The sequence below is a fragment of the Doryrhamphus excisus genome, linkage group LG16 (genome assembly GCF_037039965.1).
Source record: "Doryrhamphus excisus strain RoL-2023G ecotype Guam linkage group LG16, RoL_Dexc_Guam_v1.1, whole genome shotgun sequence".
NCBI lineage: Eukaryota > Metazoa > Chordata > Actinopteri > Syngnathiformes > Syngnathidae > Doryrhamphus > Doryrhamphus excisus.
Window position 1 is genome coordinate 15,891,943 of NC_136372.1, and position 19,913 is coordinate 15,911,855.

At 43.2% G+C, this 19,913-nt stretch overlaps 1 protein-coding gene and 3 long non-coding RNA genes across 7 annotated transcripts; 1 reads left to right on the plus strand and 3 right to left on the minus strand.

The window, feature by feature from the left end:
* Nucleotides 1–1,341: 1,341 nt before the first annotated feature.
* Nucleotides 1,342–11,903, minus strand: LOC131103188 (uncharacterized). Of its 2 annotated transcripts, XR_013630056.1 has the most exons (11): nucleotides 10,763–11,903; nucleotides 10,438–10,591; nucleotides 8,459–8,831; nucleotides 7,425–7,605; nucleotides 7,123–7,344; nucleotides 6,850–6,989; nucleotides 6,658–6,764; nucleotides 5,634–5,716; nucleotides 5,434–5,482; nucleotides 4,977–5,112; nucleotides 1,342–1,591 (listed from the first exon to the last, which is right to left on the minus strand). It is a non-coding gene; the product is annotated as an uncharacterized LOC131103188 (long non-coding RNA). The 2 variants fall into 2 exon arrangements; XR_013630057.1 differs by lacking the exons at nucleotides 8,459–8,831; nucleotides 10,438–10,591; nucleotides 10,763–11,903 and having other exon boundaries at nucleotides 7,418–7,911.
* LOC131103181 (myosin-16-like) lies at nucleotides 1,349–19,318 on the plus strand. Its single transcript, XM_058049231.2, has 43 exons — nucleotides 1,349–1,593; nucleotides 1,687–1,830; nucleotides 2,000–2,156; nucleotides 3,579–3,606; nucleotides 3,693–3,789; nucleotides 4,708–4,800; nucleotides 4,890–4,953; nucleotides 5,038–5,136; nucleotides 5,259–5,362; nucleotides 5,455–5,593; nucleotides 5,673–5,774; nucleotides 6,667–6,833; nucleotides 6,912–7,082; nucleotides 7,161–7,337; nucleotides 7,427–7,612; nucleotides 8,278–8,365; nucleotides 8,442–8,559; nucleotides 8,626–8,746; nucleotides 9,930–10,066; nucleotides 10,141–10,222; nucleotides 10,460–10,633; nucleotides 10,778–10,858; nucleotides 10,935–11,081; nucleotides 11,155–11,259; nucleotides 12,127–12,213; nucleotides 12,289–12,434; nucleotides 12,512–12,602; nucleotides 12,663–12,719; nucleotides 12,782–12,868; nucleotides 12,929–13,174; nucleotides 13,235–13,352; nucleotides 13,417–13,544; nucleotides 13,623–13,819; nucleotides 14,784–14,916; nucleotides 15,008–15,224; nucleotides 15,280–15,416; nucleotides 15,479–15,582; nucleotides 15,661–15,853; nucleotides 16,761–16,964; nucleotides 17,128–17,253; nucleotides 17,316–17,486; nucleotides 17,558–17,758; nucleotides 18,604–19,318. The coding sequence occupies exons 1-43, from the start codon at nucleotides 1,384–1,386 to the stop codon at nucleotides 18,799–18,801; spliced, it is 5,832 nt and encodes a 1,943-aa protein (XP_057905214.2). The 5' UTR covers nucleotides 1,349–1,383; the 3' UTR covers nucleotides 18,802–19,318.
* On the minus strand, nucleotides 11,936–15,856 carry LOC144901902 (uncharacterized). Of its 2 annotated transcripts, none has more exons than XR_013630060.1 (5): nucleotides 15,469–15,856; nucleotides 15,254–15,356; nucleotides 14,742–15,165; nucleotides 13,219–13,759; nucleotides 11,936–13,096 (listed from the first exon to the last, which is right to left on the minus strand). It is a non-coding gene; the product is annotated as an uncharacterized LOC144901902 (long non-coding RNA). The 2 variants fall into 2 exon arrangements; XR_013630061.1 differs by having other exon boundaries at nucleotides 15,229–15,356.
* Nucleotides 16,253–19,861, minus strand: LOC144901901 (uncharacterized). Of its 2 annotated transcripts, XR_013630059.1 has the most exons (5): nucleotides 19,721–19,861; nucleotides 17,465–17,733; nucleotides 17,184–17,366; nucleotides 16,792–16,922; nucleotides 16,253–16,709 (listed from the first exon to the last, which is right to left on the minus strand). It is a non-coding gene; the product is annotated as an uncharacterized LOC144901901 (long non-coding RNA). The 2 variants fall into 2 exon arrangements; XR_013630058.1 differs by lacking the exon at nucleotides 16,253–16,709 and having other exon boundaries at nucleotides 16,748–16,922.
* Nucleotides 19,862–19,913: the final 52 nt, after the last annotated feature.

The window sequence follows — 19,913 nt, forward strand, 5'->3', positions numbered from 1 at the left end:
AACTAAAGTGCTCGATGTGCATGGATCGGGGCTGTTGGGATTTGGCTCACAGGCCGCCCTGGGGTTGGTTCGACTGCGGCAGTATTAGCCGGTGGAACAATGGAGCCTCTGATTAGACTGTTTTCAGGCCACAGGATTCAGTAAATCCACATAAGCGGAGTGGGCCGGACGCAAGTAATGCTCAGCATTCAAATAACAAACACGCAGCTGCGGTCTCGACCTTTGCGTTCAGCCTCATATAGTAGAAAATCATACTTTCCCTTATCTTTCTCGCACAATTTCCCACCGACTCTTCACCCCCCGGCACCATTGCTCTGCATCTGTCCTCCTTCCATTTTTCCACGTCAACAACCCCACAGGTGGCCGCGGTGATGCCCGAGATAGTCTGCAGGCATCACGTACAGCTGTTTGTACGCAATTATGAGAGCGTGTTTGCGTGTATGTGTATGTTATTCAAAACCGGCCCCACCGGGCCCAACCAAGTGTGCTCACAACTACTTAAATGATTCCAATCATAGAGACAAGTGTAATTGTTCCTCTGGGGGTGTGCATTCCCAAATCATTAGGGAAAATATATAATTGCTAAATGCTATCTGAATGCTAGTGCAGAAGAAATAGAAATAGCATATATGACAAGGAGGAAAGGCATGAGAAAAAAGATAAAAATACGGAAAGAATGGCTAAAAATGAATAAAATGATGAATGAGTGCATTTTTATAGCAAATTCAAATCCCTTTAGTGGTTTAAGTGCATTAGGTTGCATGAGGGCATGTTTTGGACAGTGTAATAAATACGAAAATATGCATTATGTATTACTCTGTTCAAAAGGTTCCCTCACACAACCTCATGCACATAAAAGCTCTTAAATTCATGACTACAAAAATGACAGGACATAATTAAATTTTATGTGCATTGTATATGTAACTATAAATGTATGCTAAATATCAATGACTTTTAGGAATGGCTGATTCATTGAGCGTACCTTGTGGATGAGTGGAGACGAGATGGTATTTCAGTGGTGGAGAAGATGGATGTGGGGTGAGTGATGCCCTTCCAAGGAAACCCCCCTAAATGGACGGAGGAGGCAGATGAAGAATTCCCAGATCCCGTGCTGTCAGTGGTCGGAACAGGCCGATCAGAAGGATGACACCGCTGGGTGATGGCTGGTTTTAGAGTTGTGACCATATCAGGCGGGAGCGACGCTCATATATATAACGGCCTGACCTCAACAACACCCCAACGTTCTTCTGAGCTGCCTCCTGCATTGGTGAGTAGACACTGGAGTTGGAATTTTATTTAGGAAGAATGTATTTTTTTCTTACGTCTGGTATGAATTTCTACAGCCACGGTCTGAAAGGTGAGTGAGCTGGTCAAACAGCAGCCATGCCGGGTGCGTACAAAGGGGAGTGCGGGGACGATGTGGACCCGATGCCGTTCCTGGCTCCCACGGAGAAGGAGCGTATGGATGCCATGAATACGCCGTATGACATTAAGCGCTCCTGCTGGGTCAAAGACGAGAAGGAGGCTTTCGTCGCTGGGGAGATGCAATCCGAAGATGGGGACAAAGTCACCATCAAGACGGCCAAAAACACTGTAAGAGTAAAAACGATACACTTTAATGTCTAATATTATGGCATTTGAACAATTTTAAATAAGTGAATCTTTTTTTTGTGTGTCTCCTATCAGACGGTGACAATAAAGAAGGATGACATTCAGCAGATGAATCCTCCCAAATTCTTCCAAGCCAGCGATATGTCCAACCTGACATTCCTCAATGAGGCCAGCGTCTTGGAAAACCTGCGCAGCCGCTACGTGAACATGAGGATCTATGTAAGCCACAATAGCGGAAGCAGACAATTACCGCTTTCGGTGTGACACAACTCTAATGCTGAATGTTCCCCATAAAATTGCATAAGTCGCCACGCTGAGCCCAGATTTGTGCTGACTCTTGCATTCATTCATGTAAAAAAGGTCATTTTTTTAAACGCCCTCTTTCTAGACCTACTCCGGCCTTTTCTGTGTCACCATCAACCCGTACAAATGGCTGCCCATCTACGGCGCTAAAGTGGCTCAGATGTACAAGGGAAAGAAGCGCAATGAAGTTCCCCCTCACCTCTTCTCCATCTCCGACAATGCCTACCATGACATGATGCTGGGTGAGGTGACAACGCTCTCGTTTGCCCGGTCGTCACACATATCAATTCGCTCGACAAAACTTTGGTTACATAATTTGGTATAAAAAAAATGAGGGAATAGACAAGCTCATAAAACATGGCCGCCATCAACCCTCTTGACAGGGAAATGGGCAGAAGTCATTGACCTTTTGCTATGCTAGTATGCCTTCGGTCGTCCCTTGCAATATTGGGTCATACCATGTTTGAAACCCTTTTGTAAGTTAGAAATAAATCCGAGGCTAACTGGTTATCTCACTGGTTCCTGCAGCACAATAAACAATGAATAACAGGAGCGTAATGGTGACTATAGGGGTGTTATTCACTGTCTACGGGGCTCTAATAATATTAAAGAGTCCTGAACAGGTTTTCTATTCTGTAGGTATGAAAATAATACATTTATTAACACTGAACCCTATATTAGGCAGCACGGCGGTTGAGTGGTTACCGCGCAGACCTCACAGCTAGGAGACCCGGGTTCAATTCCACCCTCGGCCATCTCTGTGTGGAGTTTGTATGTTCTCCCCGTGCATGCGTGGGTTTTCTCCGGGTACTCCGGTTTCCTCCCACATTCCAAAAACATGCTAGATTAATTAGCGACTCTATTCTATTTCAACATTTTCTATACAAAGTACAACAATGAGTCTCGCACACAATAAAAAAAAATAAAATAAAGTAAAATTATTCAAACAACATGCATGCTAGGTTAACTGGCGGCTCCAAATTGTCCATAGGTATGAATGTGAGTGTGAATGGTTGTTTGTCTATATCTGCCCTGTGATTGGCTGGCGACCAGTCCAGGTTGTACCCCGCCTCTCGCCCGAAGACACCTGGGATAGGCTCCAGCAACCCCTGCGACCCTCGTGAGGAAAAGCGGTAGAAAATGAATGAATGAATGACTGAATGAATGAATACTATATCGCAGAACCAATGTACCGCAATAAATGAGTCTGGATATCACTGATAGACTGCACATGGATTTCATTAATTAATACCATGCTCCCCTACACAGCAGATAAAGGACAGGGAGAGGTGGCAGGAACAGACAAGCTGACTTTGCTGGCCGTAAGCACGTACTGTAAGAAGTCTATGATTTCTGTATAAGCCCTTTGGGATGACTTGCAGGAATGTCATTACACGGCTGCGCGTAGCTGGTTGGAATGGGGGAAGGTGTGTAATCAGCGTGTCGTGTAATGATTTGTTAAGTTGAGCAGCCAAATACTTGGGAGGCCATTATGTGGCATCGAGGGAGAGCTGGCAGCTGTTTGCGTTGTTCACGCCGCTGACAGAGAGCACAAACAAACCTCTTGATGGGCTCACGGAGACATCAGCAGTCTAAATTCTCACACTGTCTCTGCTTGTCTGCTCTTCTGCCCTCCGTGCGGCCTCTCACTCCTGCCCCCACAGAGCATGAGAACCAGTCCATGCTGATCACGTAAGAACTTCCTTTTATCCACAATATATATCCTTCTAAGAACAGAATCATCTGCATCCCTTGCTATTTTCATATTTCACCTCCAGCGGAGAATCTGGTGCCGGCAAGACTGAGAACACCAAGAAGGTCATCCAGTACTTTGCCAATGTTGGAGCATCAGGAAGCAAAGCGTCCGACTCCAAGGCAAGTGTGTTTTTTTTGTTTTGTTTTATTCAACCACAAGACATGGACATCTTTTAAAGTCACAATGCTTTGTGGGTGGCGACAGGATGTGCCTGCGGAGTGACTGCACGGCTCCTTCACGCCACACTGACTCACTGTAATGCCTCATAAGGAACTAAGTTCTTTTTACCAGAATAGTTTGCCCAGGTGCACGTGATTCCTTCAAGGTTTTTGGTTTTTTGGCTTCAACCTGTAATTTCAGTGTAGTGATTCACGCTTAACACACAACTGGCCAATGTGTTTAGTATTAAAGGGCGCCTATTATGCTTCTTTCAAATGTAGTTACAATGTTGTAAAGCAGGGGTCTCAAACACGCGGACACTAGTTTGAGGCCCCCGCCTTGATATGAAAGTTTAATGTTAGTGCCGGCCCGTGCAAGTTTGATATGGATGCTGTATGGTATCATGTACCCAGAAAAAAATTATTACGTTTGATTAATGTTCATGTTAAATTTTAAATAACTGTTAATAATTATCCTCCCTATCCATGTGGAAGTGGTAAGTTTTTGGCTATTTATGTTTAAAGGAAATAACTTGAAGGCTACCGTTTAGGTCGCTAGCTCTCTAGTTTGCGAGTTAGCATGTGTCTCAAGACCCTGCAGTTGCGCAATATGTTGTAAATAAAAAGAGTATAAATGTGACTATAGTCGTGTTTTGTCATGTCTACAGGGCTCTAATAATGCTTTGTTCATCTTAATCTGAAAAAAATAATTTGTCTACCCACCAACTATATGTGGTTTCTTAAGTTTTTATTATTTGCCGTTTTATTATTATTATTATATTTATTTATTTATTACTGATTGATTGATTTTCTTTATTCTTTATTTGCTTATTTATTTTTCATCTTATTTCATCATTTCTTATTCTGCTGTCTTCTCAGGGCTCTCTGGAGGACCAGATCATTCAGGCTAACCCGGTGCTGGAGGCATTTGGCAACGCCAAGACCATCAGAAACAACAACTCCTCGCGCTTTGTACGTAATCACATGATTCTTAATATGTGACGCTGATGCAAATGTTGTCTACCAGAAGCAATTCTATGTGACAATAATGTTTCTTTTAGGGAAAGTTCATCCGCATCCACTTTGGCCCGACAGCTAAGCTTGCTGGTGCCGACATCGAGACCTGTGAGTGCATTTTTGGACTTTACCTCTCGCTGCTGCGTTCAAATACTGACGATGTGGCTGCTCCGGTGTGTTTGTGTGCATCAGATCTGTTGGAGAAATCCAGAGTGATTTCCCAGCAGGCCGCTGAGAGAGGATACCACATCTTCTACCAGCTCTTGTCTGCAAGAAAGCCAGAACTCATAGGTGAGATTGACACGGAGAGACTGTTCTATTATTATATTTATATTAATTTTATATTATTTTTTTTTATTTTATAATAATTAATATATATTATATTATATTATGAACATGTCACTGTCTTTCAGAGGCCCTGCTGCTGAGTCCGGACCCCAAACAATATGCGTGGGTGTGTCAGGGAGTGACTGTGGTGGACAACATGGATGACGGCGAGGAGCTGCAGCTTACTGATGTGAGCGCTGACTCATCGCTTTTGCGTGTGAACGGGTTCAGTACTCGGCTATTTTTCTCCTTTTGACTTACGGAATCTCTGCGTGTCTCCAGGAGGCATTCGATGTCCTCGGCTTCACTCCTGAGGAGAAGATGAGCATCTACAAACTGACTGGAGGCATAATGCATTTTGGTAACATGAAGTTCAAGCAGAAGCCCAGAGAAGAACAAGCCGATGTGGAAACCACCGAGGGTACAACGCCCCCTAACCTCTTACACATTTGTACACTTACCTCAAAACAGTACTCATGCCCGTCTTCCCTGTCCTCAAGTGGCCGACAAAGTCTCCCATCTCATGGCTATCAACTCTGGCGAGCTGCAGAAGGGCATAACACGCCCCCGGGTCAAAGTTGGCAACGAGTTTGTCACCAAAGGTACAATGCCAAAGGATTATTTACATCTGGAGCTGCCTGGTCTTCTCATCTGCAACATTGAATTTGCATTAAAAAAACAGAAGTCCATTGGTTGCTAGTATACGTATGTATATGTGCTCTGCAACTGGCTGGCGACAGGTTGGCGACGGCTGGGGTAGGCTTCCGCATAGAGGAGTTTGCATGTTCTCCCCGTGCATGTGTGGGTTTTTTCCATGTACTCCGGTTTCCTCCCACATTCCAAAAACATGCTAGGTTAATTAGCAGACTCCAAATTGTCCATAGGTATGAATGTGAGTGTGAATGGTTGTTTGTCTATATGTGCCCTGTGATTGGCTGGCCACCAGTCCAGGGTGTACACCGCCTCTTGCCCGAAGACAGCTGGGATAGGCTCCAGCACCCCTACGACCCTCGTGAGGATAAGTGGTAGAAAATGAATGAATGTGCACTTGTGGGGAGGGGGGACAAAACAGGATTATTCTATTTCAACATTTTCTATACAAAGTACAACAATGAGTCTCGCACACAATAAAACTAAAATAAAGTAAAATTATTCCAACAACATGCATGCTAGGTTAATTGGCGACTCCAAATTGTCCATAGGTATGAATGTGAGTGTGAATGGTTTGTCTATATGTGCCCTGTGATTGGCTGGCCACCAGTCCAGGGTGTACCCCGCCTCTCGCCCGAAGACAGCTGGGATAGGCTCCAGCAAACCCATGACCCTCGTGAGGAAAAGCGGTAGAAAATGAATGAATGAATAATTACTTTTTTGTTGTACTGATCAGGCTTAACAGCAACTGTGTAATATTTCCAGTAATACAATACATTATAATATATGATTTCATTACAATATATGAAATCCCTGCAATTTTGTTTCCCGCACCTCCACAAGGTCAAAACCAGGACCAGTGTGTGTACTCCATCGGTGCGCTGGCCAAAGCCATCTACGACCGCATGTTCAAGTGGATGGTGACCCGCATCAATAAGACTCTGGACACCAAGATGCAGCGTCAGTACTTCATAGGAGTTCTGGACATTGCCGGATTTGAGATCTTTGAGGTAAGTTCATGCTCACGTTCGCTTCTTGGTCCAACACGTACGTACGTATGTCTCATTGTCACTCGTGTTGTCTCCCAGTTTAACAGCTTTGAGCAGCTGTGCATCAACTTCACCAACGAGAAACTCCAGCAGTTCTTCAACCACCACATGTTTGTGCTGGAGCAAGAGGAGTACAAGAAGGAGGGCATCGACTGGGTCTTCATTGACTTCGGCTTGGACCTGCAGGCCTGCATCGACCTACTGGAGAAGGTAGCGCTCACAGAAGGTGTCATGTTACACGTATGCTTACCGTGTCTGCCGTTTTGTCTGTCTCGCTGTTGTCACCAGCCCATGGGGATCTTCTCCATCCTGGAGGAGCAGTGCGTGTTCCCAAAGGCGACAGACATGACCTTCAAGGCGGCTCTCTATGACAACCACCTGGGCAAGTCGTCCAACTTCCTTAAACCCAAAGGGGGGAAGAAAGGACCGGAGGCCCACTTTGAATTGGTGCACTACGCCGGCACGGTGAGTCCTGCGTAAATTGACATCATTTTTGTTTAGTGTACACTTGAGTATTACAGTACCGGCAGTTAGGATGTGTGCACCTCTCACAGGTGGGCTACAGCATCGGCGGCTGGCTGGAGAAGAACAAAGACCCCCTCAATGAGACGGTGGTGGGACTCTTCCAGAAATCCTCCATGCCGCTGCTGGCTCTGCTCTTCAAAGAAGAGGAGTCGGCCACAGGGGTCAAGAAACAAAAGAAAGGCTCTTCCTTCCAGACCGTCTCCAACTTCTACAGGGTAAAGCATGCATTCTCAAAAAACACTTATTATACTGCTGTGTTTAATACCAACCAGAATACTCAGAAATGCAAAAAAAGACAATTTTTTCAGGTGTTGATTTTTGGAAAAAAACATAAGGGGTTAGCCTTTGTTTTTTTTTTCAACTCTTTTAAATTGGAGTTTTCTGATGTGGAATGAAGTGGAAACCTCCCACACCATCATCGGGGGTCCCGGAAGGACCCAGAAATGCAAAAAAAGACAATTTTTTCAGGTGTTGATTTTTCGAAAAAAAACGTAAGGGGTTAGCATTTGTTTTGTTTTTTTTCAACTCTTTTAAATTGTAGTTTTCTGATGTGGAATGAAGTGGAAACCTCCCACACCATCATTGAGGGTCCCGGAAGGACCCAGAAATGCAAAAAAAGACAATTTTTTCAGGTGTTGATTTTTCGAAAAAAAAAAAAAAAAAAAAAAAAAAAAACGCAAGGGGTTAGCCTTTGTTTTTTTTTCAACTCAATAAAATCACAGTTTTCTGATGTGGAATGAAGTGGAAACCTCCCACACCCTCATCGGACACTCATAAGTACATTATTTTCCTGATAATTTAACGTTACCTACATTTTAAGTAGGTGTAAAAGTACATGAAAGTGCACAGTGTCTTAATGTGCTCCATTTGTGGCCAACAGGAACAGTTGAACAAGCTGATGAGCACCCTGAGAAGCACCGCCCCCCACTTTGTCCGCTGCATCGTGCCCAATGAGTTCAAGAAGTCAGGTCCGAGAGTGTGACGGATCATTGGTTGTATGAGTAGGACATTTGTAAACTTCAATGACAATTCCCTGGTGCACAGGCGTGACAGACAACTACCTGATCCTGCACCAGTTGGCCTGCAACGGCGTGCTGGAGGGCATCCGCATCTGCAGGAAGGGGTTCCCCAACCGGCTGCAGTATCCGGAATTCAAGCAGAGGTAGTATAACATGGCGATTGTTAGTTTTTACACACTTTGACGTGTCATTGTGTGAATACTCTCTAGGTATTACATCCTCAACCCCAACGTCATCCCAAAGGGATTTGTTGACAACAAAAAGGCATCGGAGCTCCTCCTCACCTCGATTGGCCTGGACAGCATGGAGTACCGTATCGGCCACAGCAAGGTACGCTATTACATTCAGTGCAATAGCCTTACATCAGGGGTGTCCAAAGTGTGGCCCATCGGCCATGTGCAGGCCGCGGCATATTCTAAAAATATAATAAAAATTAAAAAATCAACAGCAGAAATTTAAAAATAGCTGTAATTTTATGGGAATAAATAAAGAGTCAAAATATGAAGACAATAAAATTATAATATTCATTCATTTTCTACCACTTTTGTTGATGGGAACAACATTTTTGTGTCGTTTTTTCCATTTTAGGCCAATTTAAGTTCAATCATTAATTCATTTTCTACCGTCACGGGAGGTGCTGGAGCATATCCCAGCTGTCTTCGGCGCGAAAAACGGGGTACACCCTAGACTGGTGGCCAGCCAATCACAAGGCTCTGATTATGTCTACTATGTTGGATAATATGAGTGTTAAGATTACTGTAGGGGTGTTACATCATGTCTTAAAGGCTCCAATAATGTTAAAAACATATCCACATCCATCCATTTTCTATACCGCTTATCCTCACGAGGGTCGCGGGGGTGCTGGAGCCTATCCCAGCTGTACACCCTGGACTGGTGGCCAGCCAATCACAGGGCACATATAGACAAACAACCATTCACACTCACATTCATACCTATGGACAATTTGGAGTCGCCAATTAACCTAGCATGTTTTTTGGAATGTGGGAGGAAACCGGAGCACCCGGAAAAAACCCATGCATGCACAGGGAGAACAGGCAAACTCCACACAAGGGTGGAATTGAACCCTGGTCTCCTAGCTGTGAGGTCTGCGCACTAACCACACGACCGCCGTGCTGCCAATTATAATATTATGAGGAACATTTTCATTTTAGTAGTATAGAACTGAAATACTTTTTCAAAGTTGTAATATTATGAGAAACAAAATAAAGTTGTAATTTGGGGGAAAAGGCTATGATATTACAGGAATAAGGTTTAAATATTACTGGAATAAAGTCATAATATTACAAAAAGGACATTTATGAAGATTAATTAAGAAGACAGTTTAAATAGTTGGAAAAATTCAAATAAAAACAAAAATGGGGTATGAAAAACACCTATATCACAAAGCTGAGATGCAGTTTTGAAATATAAAGTATATACAGCAGCATATCCATGTGTTACTTTAAAAAATATAAAAGTGTGCATCTCATTTGTCCTCCATCTTCCTCCCCAGGTGTTTTTCCGTGCAGGTGTCCTGGCAAAGCTTGAGGACATGCGTGACGAGCGCCTGGTAAAGATCATGACCATGTTTCAGGCTCGTCTCAGAGGAACTCTGATGAGGATTGAGTTTAAGAAGATGGTGGACAGACGGTCCGTATTCCCATCATGCGTTTGTAGGGTGTTTCCGCATGTTGTGCTAATGATAGCTCTTATGTGATATGCAGAATTGCGCTGATGGCCATCCAACGCAACGTGAGGAAGTTCCTTCAGTTACGCTTCTGGGGCTGGTGGAAACTCTACACTAAGGTGAGACAATAGCTGAGGACAGGGCATTAATTGGAATAATCGTAATAATCATTGAAAAGTCATTATATTGTATGTAACCTATTATATATGACAAGTGAATTTTTAACCTTAATAATGATTTTGGAGTGCATGAGAAAGCGGAAAGGAAAACGCAGAACCAATGTTGTAACGCCATCTTGTGGCGTTCATACAAAGCATGTTTTTTTTCTTTTCACCTGACTGCCTTGGCTCGTGCAGGTGAAGCCTCTCCTAATGGTCGCCCGCCAGGAGGAGATCTTCAAGGCGAAAGAGGAAGAGTTGCGTGCGGCGGTGGAGAAGGTCAAAGAGATGGAGGGCAAGGTCAAAGACCTGGAAGGGAAGATGTTCACTCTGTCACAAGAAAAGAATGACCTAGCTTTAGCGCTGGCTGCGGTGAGTGCATATTCATATATATTTATATATATGTATGTATAATTCTGCACACAATATAGACAATTCAATTAAATCCATTACTGTTCTCCATATAGTGCTTTAAATAGACTTTGCATTGTGATTTTCTACCTGCTCTGCCAACAGGAGCAGGACACGCTGGGTGATGCGGAGGAACGTTGCACCCAAATGATGCACCAAAAGGTACACCTGGAGGAGTCAGTGCAGGTAACTTGTTACACATTCCAAGGCAATAAATCCATCAAAATTTTCAATAATAATGTGCTTAAAAATGCAACCTCAGGATCTGCGAGAGCGCTTGGAAGAAGAAGAAGGCAACGCGGCCTCCCTCCACGCTCAGAGGAGACAGCTGGAGGGAGAACTGAATGAGCTGAAGAGTGACCTGGAGTCCCTGGAGTCAACACTGACCAAAACTGAAAAGGAGAAACAGGTGTGAGGACCAGGGGTGGAAGTACAGAAGAATAAATATAAGGATTATTTGATGAACTCTGTCTTTTGTTTAGGGTTTGGACCTCAAGGTTCGAACAATGACAGGAGATCTGAACCACCGAGATGACCAAATAGCCAAACTTCAGAAGGAAAGGAGAGCTCTGGAGGAACTGCAACAGGTGGACTAACATTTAGTGAACGATTAATCTTTTGATTAATCCATTGTAGAGCCACGCACCATATATAGCATTAGCAGCTAGCTAGCAAGTGACCGGACAGAACACACCAGCAGAACATACGTACATTACTTCCATTTAATGTATCTTAATTGTGATGTGGTGTGTAAAACAAAGACAGACCTAATATAATGTGAAAGAAAAACGGGTAAAATCTGTGCCGTGGCAGAAAACCGCGTTTTTTTATACCAATAGCTACTTCTTAGGTACTGATTAGTGCAAACGGCTAGCAGTTTGATACACACCTCTAAAGTAGCAATTTTGCCCAATTTACATTTAAATATATGTATAAAACATCTCAGCAGTACACTAAGAACATTTAAATAGCATGCTAGCAATACAATGTGGAATATTTGGTACAAAACAAAGCTGACAGCCGTTTCCGGAACTATGCTAACGAGGCTAACTTAGCTTAACAGTTAGCTTAACAGCATATGGTGGCGGGATGCTTACAAGGCACACACACACACAATACAAAATTACAACACGGTGCAAACTATTATTATTAATAACTATTATTATTATTAACTATCTATTATTGAACGAAAGAGAAATAACCAGGTTACTCACATTTAGAGGCGCACATTGTTAGCACATTGTTAGCAACATTGTTAACACCAACGACAACAACTCTCAAAGTTGCGCGGCTGCCCTGATGCATTCAGGTTCCCATCTAGCGTCGTAATTGGGAGAAACAAGAAAACGGGCACTGCTAAAACTGTTTTTTGTACAATTTTATAGTTTTTTAGGAAGTTGGTAAGGATAAAGTAAGTAATGTGTGTATTTTTAAATTACTGTTCATTTGGTCAGAAAACTCTGGATGATCTCCAAACGGAAGAAGATAAGGTCAACCACCTCACCAAGACCAACAGCAAGCTCAACAGCCAAGTGAATGAGGTATGTAAGCTTTCCCATATCATAATCACAGAGGCAACATTGTGTGTGTGTGTGTGTGTGTGTGTGTGTGTGTAGCTGGAGGACAGCTGGGAGCAGGAGAAGAGAATCAGAGCGGAGGTGGAGAAAGCCAGGAGGAAGGCGGAAGGAGACCTGAAGATGACCATAGAGAACCTCAATGAGATGGAGAACGCTAAGGTCGACCTGGAGGAGGTCATCAAAAAGTGAGAGCTTCTGCAAAATAAGTTTTTTTTTTAAATGGCTTCCAGGGATGCTGATTGCTGTTGGGGTTCACTTATAGGAGAGACTTTGAGATCAACAACATCAACTCAAAGCTGGAGGACGAGCAAGGCCTCAGCTCCATGCTCGGCCGGAAGCTCAAAGAGCACCAGGTAGAGATATCATGTCAAACGTTATCTAAAACACATGCATGTAACTTCTATGACTTTCAGGGCCGCATTGAGGAGCTGGAGGAAGAACTGGAGGCTGAAAGAGCCATGAGAGCCAAGGTTGGATCAGCTGAAGATACAAACAGAATCAAGCTAAATGACTAACATGTGTTCTGTCGCAGGTGGAGAAGCAAAGAGCAGAGCTGTCACGTGATCTGGATGACCTCAGTGATAGGCTAGAAGAGGCGGGCGGGGCCACTGTCGCCCAGGTAAGTTCTCTACCTGACAGCAGAAGCTCCAGAACCTCAACATGTGCGCTCCGCCCTCAGATCGAGCAAAACAGGAAGCGGGAGGCCGATCTCCTGAAGCTGAGACGGGAGCTGGAGGAAGCCGCTCTCCAGTCGGAGGCCACGGCGGCGGCGCTGAGGAAGAAGCACTCGGACGCCATGGCGGAGCTCGGCGAACAACTGGAGAACCTGACCAGACTGAAAGTCAAGCTGGAGAAGGACAAGCAGAGCATGAAGGCGGAGATTGAAGATCTCAACGCCACCATGGAGGCCACTCAAAAGGCCAAGGTGCGTTGAAAACAGGCGTGTTTAAAACAGCGCCCCGGCTTTACCTTCATGCGCTTGCAGATGAATGCTGAGGTCCACTCCCACAAGCTGGAGGACAACCTGGCTGAGGCCAACGCTCGCCTGGCTGAGATGGAGCGCGCTCAGACGGAGCTCAGCACTGCTAAAATCCATCTGACAGGTACACATGCACACATATCCACATACATACAATACCGTAATTATTTTTATCTCTATTCATGCAGCGGAGAATAACGATCTGAGCAGAGAACTGGAGGACGTGCAGAGCAAGTTCACCCAAGCGAGCAGGCTGAAGGCCTCGCTCACCTTGCAGGTGGATGAGCTCAAGAGGCAGGTGGACGAGGAAAACAAAGTAAGACGCCGCAACACGAATCCTGTGGATCACAGTATGAATTAAATCATGTGACGCTCATTCGCCGCTCTCCTGCAGGGACGCAACACCGCCGTGGTGGCCTTGGCCAACGCCCGCCATGACCTCTCCCTGCTGAAGGAGCAGCTGGAGGAGGAGTCAGAGGCCCGTGGAGAGATGCAGCGTCTCGTGTCCAAACTTAACGCCGACGTCACTTCCTGGAGGAGCAAGTACGAAACGGACGCCATTCATCGCACCGAGGAGCTTGAAGAGACCAAGTAAGTTCAGTAGGCATATTTTGCTTTTTTTTAAAAAAAATATTATCCCAAAATATTATCCCCACATGCATAGTATGTGGATTTTGTGACAAATTTATTATTAATTAATTGATTATTATAATATTATACACAATCACATGCATTACAGATGCATGCATTGTGATCTGGGGATCACAATAGATAAAAATATGAGCTGGAAAACTCATATTACAAATATACAACATAATGTGGCCATGAATATTTCAATATGAAACAAAGCAAAATTTGTTCTCAATCAGAAATCACTCCACACTTTTTTTTATTGCTCTCTGGTTCTACCATATCTTACTTATTGTGTGGAAATATGGGCTAATAACTATAAAAGCAATCTTCACTCGCTAAATGTACTGCAAAAAAAGGTCAGTAAGGATAATTCATAATGCCGCCTACAGAGAACACAAATCCTTAAACTTGCTGGTAGAGTTAATCTTCAAACAGCTAAAATAATGCATAAGGCTAAAAATAACCAATTACCTAAAAATGTCATCCAATTCCGTACTTAAAAATAAAAAATCAATAAATAAAAATTAATAAAATTAAGTTTTAAGGACAAAATTAAATTAAATTAAATTAAATTAAATTAAATTAAATTAAATTAAATTAAATTAAATTAAATTAAATTAAATTAAATTAAATTAAAATTAGGAAAGCAGGAAGTGAACAAATGTAACAATTACTGATTGTAAAAGTACCAGATGGAGGGGTAGGATTTAATAAGCTTTGCTTCTTCCTACTCCTTTTGAGTAGTGATTATGAACTGATTATGGGATGCACTCAATTGTAATCTGATGCATGTTCAAATGAAATTAAACCATTACCATTACTATTACATTCATCCCAGATTAGACATAAGTACATGTGTGTGTTTTGTGAGGAATCATACTTGCATTTAATTTCATTCCACTGCCTGCTGTCTCTCCTGCAGGCGTAAACTTGCAGTGCGTCTCCAGGAGGCGGAGGAAGCAGCAGAGGCGGCCCAAGCCAGAGCAGCCAGCTTAGAAAAGGTTAAGCAGAGACTCCAGGGCGAAGTGGAGGACCTCACCATAGATCTAGAGAAGGTAAACACACACATATGAATATCCGTCATGTCTTCAAGGACATCCGGCAATCACGCAATCGATCATGTAACGGCAATCTTCCTGTCTGCAGAGCAATGCAGCAGCCGCCGCTTTGGATAAGAAGCAGCGGGTTTTTGACAAGCTGGCGGCCGAGTGGAGCTGCAAGAACGAGGAGCTCCAACTGGAGCTGGAAAGCAGTCAGAAGGAGAGCCGCTCTTACATGACGGAGCTCTACAAGCTGAAGACGGCCTACGAGGAGAGCCAGGATCAGATCGAGACCATTAGAAAGGATAACAAAACCCTCTCAGGTACCTTCTGATTGTCCCAAGTGTTTTACTTTTTTTTACAGTTTTCCCTTCACAGAGGAGATCAAGGAGCTGGTGGAGCAGCTTGGAGAAGGAGGCCGCAGCTTCCACGAGCTGCAGAAGGCTAAGAAGAAACTGGAAGTGGAAAAGGAAGAGCTGCAGATGGCTTTGGAGGAGGCTGAAACTTCACTGGAGGTAAAAAAAAAAAAAAAGTGATGTCAAAATGGTGACTTAGGAAGAGACGTACGGGCTTCCAGGTGGAGGAAGGCAAGCTGGTACGTGTGCAGCTGGAGTTGGCTCAAGTCAAGGCTGACATCGACCGCAGAATCCACGAGAAGGAGGAAGAGTTCGAAGTGACCAGGTCACCACTCCTCATAAAGAGACGTTCTCACAACATCAGGAACTTGACTCAACTGGGTATTCGTTATTGTCCTTTCAGAAAGAACCACGCCCGGGCAGTGGAGTCCTTGCAGGCCAGCCTGGAGGCAGAAGCCAAAGGCCGCGCCGAAGCCCTGCGGATGAAGAAGAAGATGGAAGGCGACTTGAACGAGATGGAGGTCCAGCTGGAGCACGCCAACAGGAACAACGCCGAGCTGGTCAAAACACTCAAGAAGCTGCAGCAACAGATCAAAGTAGGCTTTGGAAGGACTACAAAACTGACTAAATGCCTTTTTTCTATAGTATTGTCTTTTTAAAATATATGTATTGTATGTTAAAATTATTTTTTATTTATTGTATTTAATCATTATAAATTAAAAATAATAATAATAATAATAACCAGGCTACAAAATATATGTATTGTATGTTTAAATTATTTTTTATTTATTGTATTTAATCATTATAAATTAAAAAATAATAACAATAATTTAAACATACAATACATATATTTAATCATTTAATTATTAAGAATTTATTCCCATTTTATCACTTTTTAAAAAAAATTCCTCTGATATGACTACTATTTTTTTTCCTTAACCTTTCCTTTCCATGCTTTGAATAGGAAAAAAGTGGCGCCATCTGGTGGTGAAATATATAAATGAAGCCAGTATATAAATATTTCAAAATAACATAAAGAAATGCACTAGTTTCTGTTAAGTTAAATCTCATTAAAAAGGTCAATGGTGGCCAATCGGATATTTTTGTTGATGGGAACAACATTTTTCCATTTTAGGCCAATTTAAGTTCAATCATTCATTCATTTTCTACCGTCAAGGGGGGTGCTGGAGCCTATCCCAGCTGTATTCTGGGTAAAAAACGGGGTACACCCTGAACTGGTGGCCAGATTCTGATTATGTCTACTATGTTGGATAATATGAGTGTTAAGATTACTATAGGGGTGTTACATCATGTCTAAAAGGCTCCAATAATGTTAAAAGCATATCCACATTCATCCATTTTCTATACCGCTTTTCCTCACGAGGGTCGCGGGTGGGTGCTGGAGCCTATCCCAGCTGTCTTCAGGCAGGGTCTCTTCTTCGGGTCTCCTAGCTGTGAAAAAAGGAAAACTAAACATACCAAGGATGTGTTTTCTCCTTGAAGGACCTGCAGGTGCAGATGGACGAAGACGCGCGTCTCCATGACGAGCTGAGGGAGAAGTACAGCCTCCAGGAGCGTCGCCTGTGCCTCATGCAAGCCGAGATGGAGGAGCTGAGAGCAGGTCTGGAGGCGTCAGAGAGGGCCCGGAAGCTAATCGAGCAGGAGCTGGTGGACACCACCGAGAGGTTCAACGAGATCAACATGCAGGTCAGCTGACTCCCATTAATCAAGCCTTTATAGTCTAACTTAATAAAATTTAGTTGATTGTTGAGTTGTTAATTTTGTTGCTATGAGCTCAGCTGTGGCAGTAGGCAACCCCCCCATACCTGTCAACCAACCCGTTTTCACAAAAATCTATTCTGTGTCTCAGAACCAAAGCCTGACCATCCTGAAGAGAAAACTCGAAGCCGATCTCGCCCGACTCACCAGTGAGAACGAGGAGCTCATCTCGGAGTTCCGTGCAGCCGACGAGCGAGCCAAGAAGGCCGTGACCGACGTAAGCTTCATCAAGTTCAAACGACAAACACGGACTATGTTGACGCTTGTGTCCGACACCAGGCCACGCGACTGTGCGAGGAGCTTCGCCAAGAACAGGAACGGAACTCCCATCTGGAGAAGGTGAAGAAGAACCAAGAGCAGAACCTGAGAGACCTCATGCTGAAGCTGGAGGAGGCTGAGCAGCAGGCTCTTAAGGCGGGAAAACGCACCATCCAGAAACTGGAAACAAGGGTGAGACATCCTACATACACAATCTTTGATTCCACTCTTTAACTGATGCTTCACTCTTGCTTCATTTAAAGGTCAAAGAGCTGGAGAACGAGCTGGACCAGGAGCAGAAGCGCCACGTCGAGACGGTGAAAGTTCTGCGCAAGGGAGAGCGTCGGCTCAAGGAGCTGATCTTCCAGACGGAGGAGGACCACAAGACCAATCAGAGGATGCAGGAGCTGGTGGAGAAACTCCAGAACAAGCTCAAAAGCTACAAACGACAGATAGAGGATGCTGTGAGTAGTAGGAGCAAGCTAGGAACCATATTTGGTAACTTTGGAAGGATGAAGCTACTGCAAATACATATTTATTTGATATATATTTTACTACATTGTATTAACGTCAGGACAGGATTATACATATTTGTATATATTTCTAACTCTAAATGAACTGAAAACACGTGTGAAAATCTATTTACCTAACACGTATGTATCTTTAACACACACTAAACCGCGTTATTATCACCAGTGTTGGGTTGCGTTCGAGGACAACATGTAATTCTTCACGTTTTAACTGTATTTTCTATGATTCCCGAGCATACATAATTCCACTTCCGCATTACTTCCGAGTTACGAAGTGACTGATATCCATAGCTTGTTTTGTTTGGCCTGTTTCTGTTTATTTAGAGCACACATAAACAAAAATTAAATGTTTTCCGTAGTTCTGACTGTCCCTGAATGCACCTTGCACGAGTACGGTGAAAATACGGAAGTGTTGTGAGACGTTGGTGAATTGGAGAAACAAGAAACAAGAAATTAAGCCACATATGGCGCAATAATGAAATATAACTAATAAAGTAATTAAGTGTTGGTATTGTAATGACCCTTAAGGCAATAGTTTATGGTTAATGTATTGTGTTCAAGTGTGGGGTTTCCATAAAATGTGAAATTAATAGGGGCCCGGACCGGAAGTGACAAAACCCGGAAGTTTTTGTTTATAGTTTATACCTTATTACAATATATAAACTTTCTAAAAAAATCTTATATCATAATCAGCAAAGACAGTTAACGCTGATAACGAATAAAGTTCTGATATAAAACAATTAATACAAACACTGTATGACAATATAATGTTTCTGCAGGAGGAGCAGGCCAACAGCAGCCTGTCCAAATACAGGAAGACGGTGCACGAGCTGGACGATGCCGAGGAACGTGCGGAAATGGCCGAAATGGCCCTCAACAAAATGAGAACCAGGAATCGAGCATCGACCACCAAGGGCTTTACCTCGGTGGAAATAGTTCAGGTCACCAAGCCGACTGGTGGGCGACCAGAAGAGTAGAGACACACAAACACACACTAGTGACACACACCTTTTCCTGCCTCCATGAGAAGACTGATGATGTATGAGTCCTGATGAAACAGATCTTAAGTCTTAAATTATGAAGTCTTTAACATCACAAAAGTCTTAATTGGTGTATAGTTAGATGAATTAGATGTGCTTGTCAGTGTTGTTGTCATTTATGTACGCTATATGGACGATCTTTGATTCAAATCATGTACATTATACATGATATTGGAACTTATGCTGCTTTAAAAGCCACTCTTTGTTTTTAGATAATCCATACATCAATTTTCTATGCTGGTCGCCAGCCAATCACAGTGCAGTTAAAATGTCCTTGTATTGTATATAGTTAGTGTGAGTGGTGTTTTTTGTATATAATGTGTCATCTCAGGCTTGGTCATGGATAAAGGAAACGGTAATAGCTGTGTTCTCACGTCAACGACAGAGAGCCCACCTGTGTGTCGCTCCTGTCACGGTTAAGTGTGTCAAAGTCTTAATAAACTACTTGCAAGTTGTCGGTTTCGATGTTTTGTTGTGAGAAAAATAAGTAGGGGTTATGTGACAGTGAACATGGATGCTAATTAGCGAGTCAATCAACAAGAGTCGTGGTTGCTCGTGCTAAAGGAAACACTGCCCCCGTAGCGGTTTGTTAAGGAATTGCAAGTCACGAGCGCAGGCTAATTTTTTAGAATTTTCTCACAATTCGCAACTGAAACTCTTATTAATCCCCTAGAAATAGGAGTTAATTTGACTAATTATAAAAAATAACTTTTAAAACACCGATATAAATATACTGTACTTTTTCTAACAGTTAAAAACGCGACTGAATCTCGAGTAGCCACACGACCATCAACAGCGAACGGCCTTTAACCCAATTAAAGTAAATATAAATCGGTAAAAAATGGTAAATATTTACCTTTTACCGTCTGACGAGGAGGTGGTGGAGCAACAATGTCTTAATTGCAAAAACAAAACCACCTACTATCGATAAACTCAACTGTCGTCCTTCCGTAGCCACACACAGGCAAGACACGTAACATTCAAAGACACTCGGAAATCACAAAACACAAAAACCAAATCGCTGATTCACCGAAAGCGACATTAAGTAG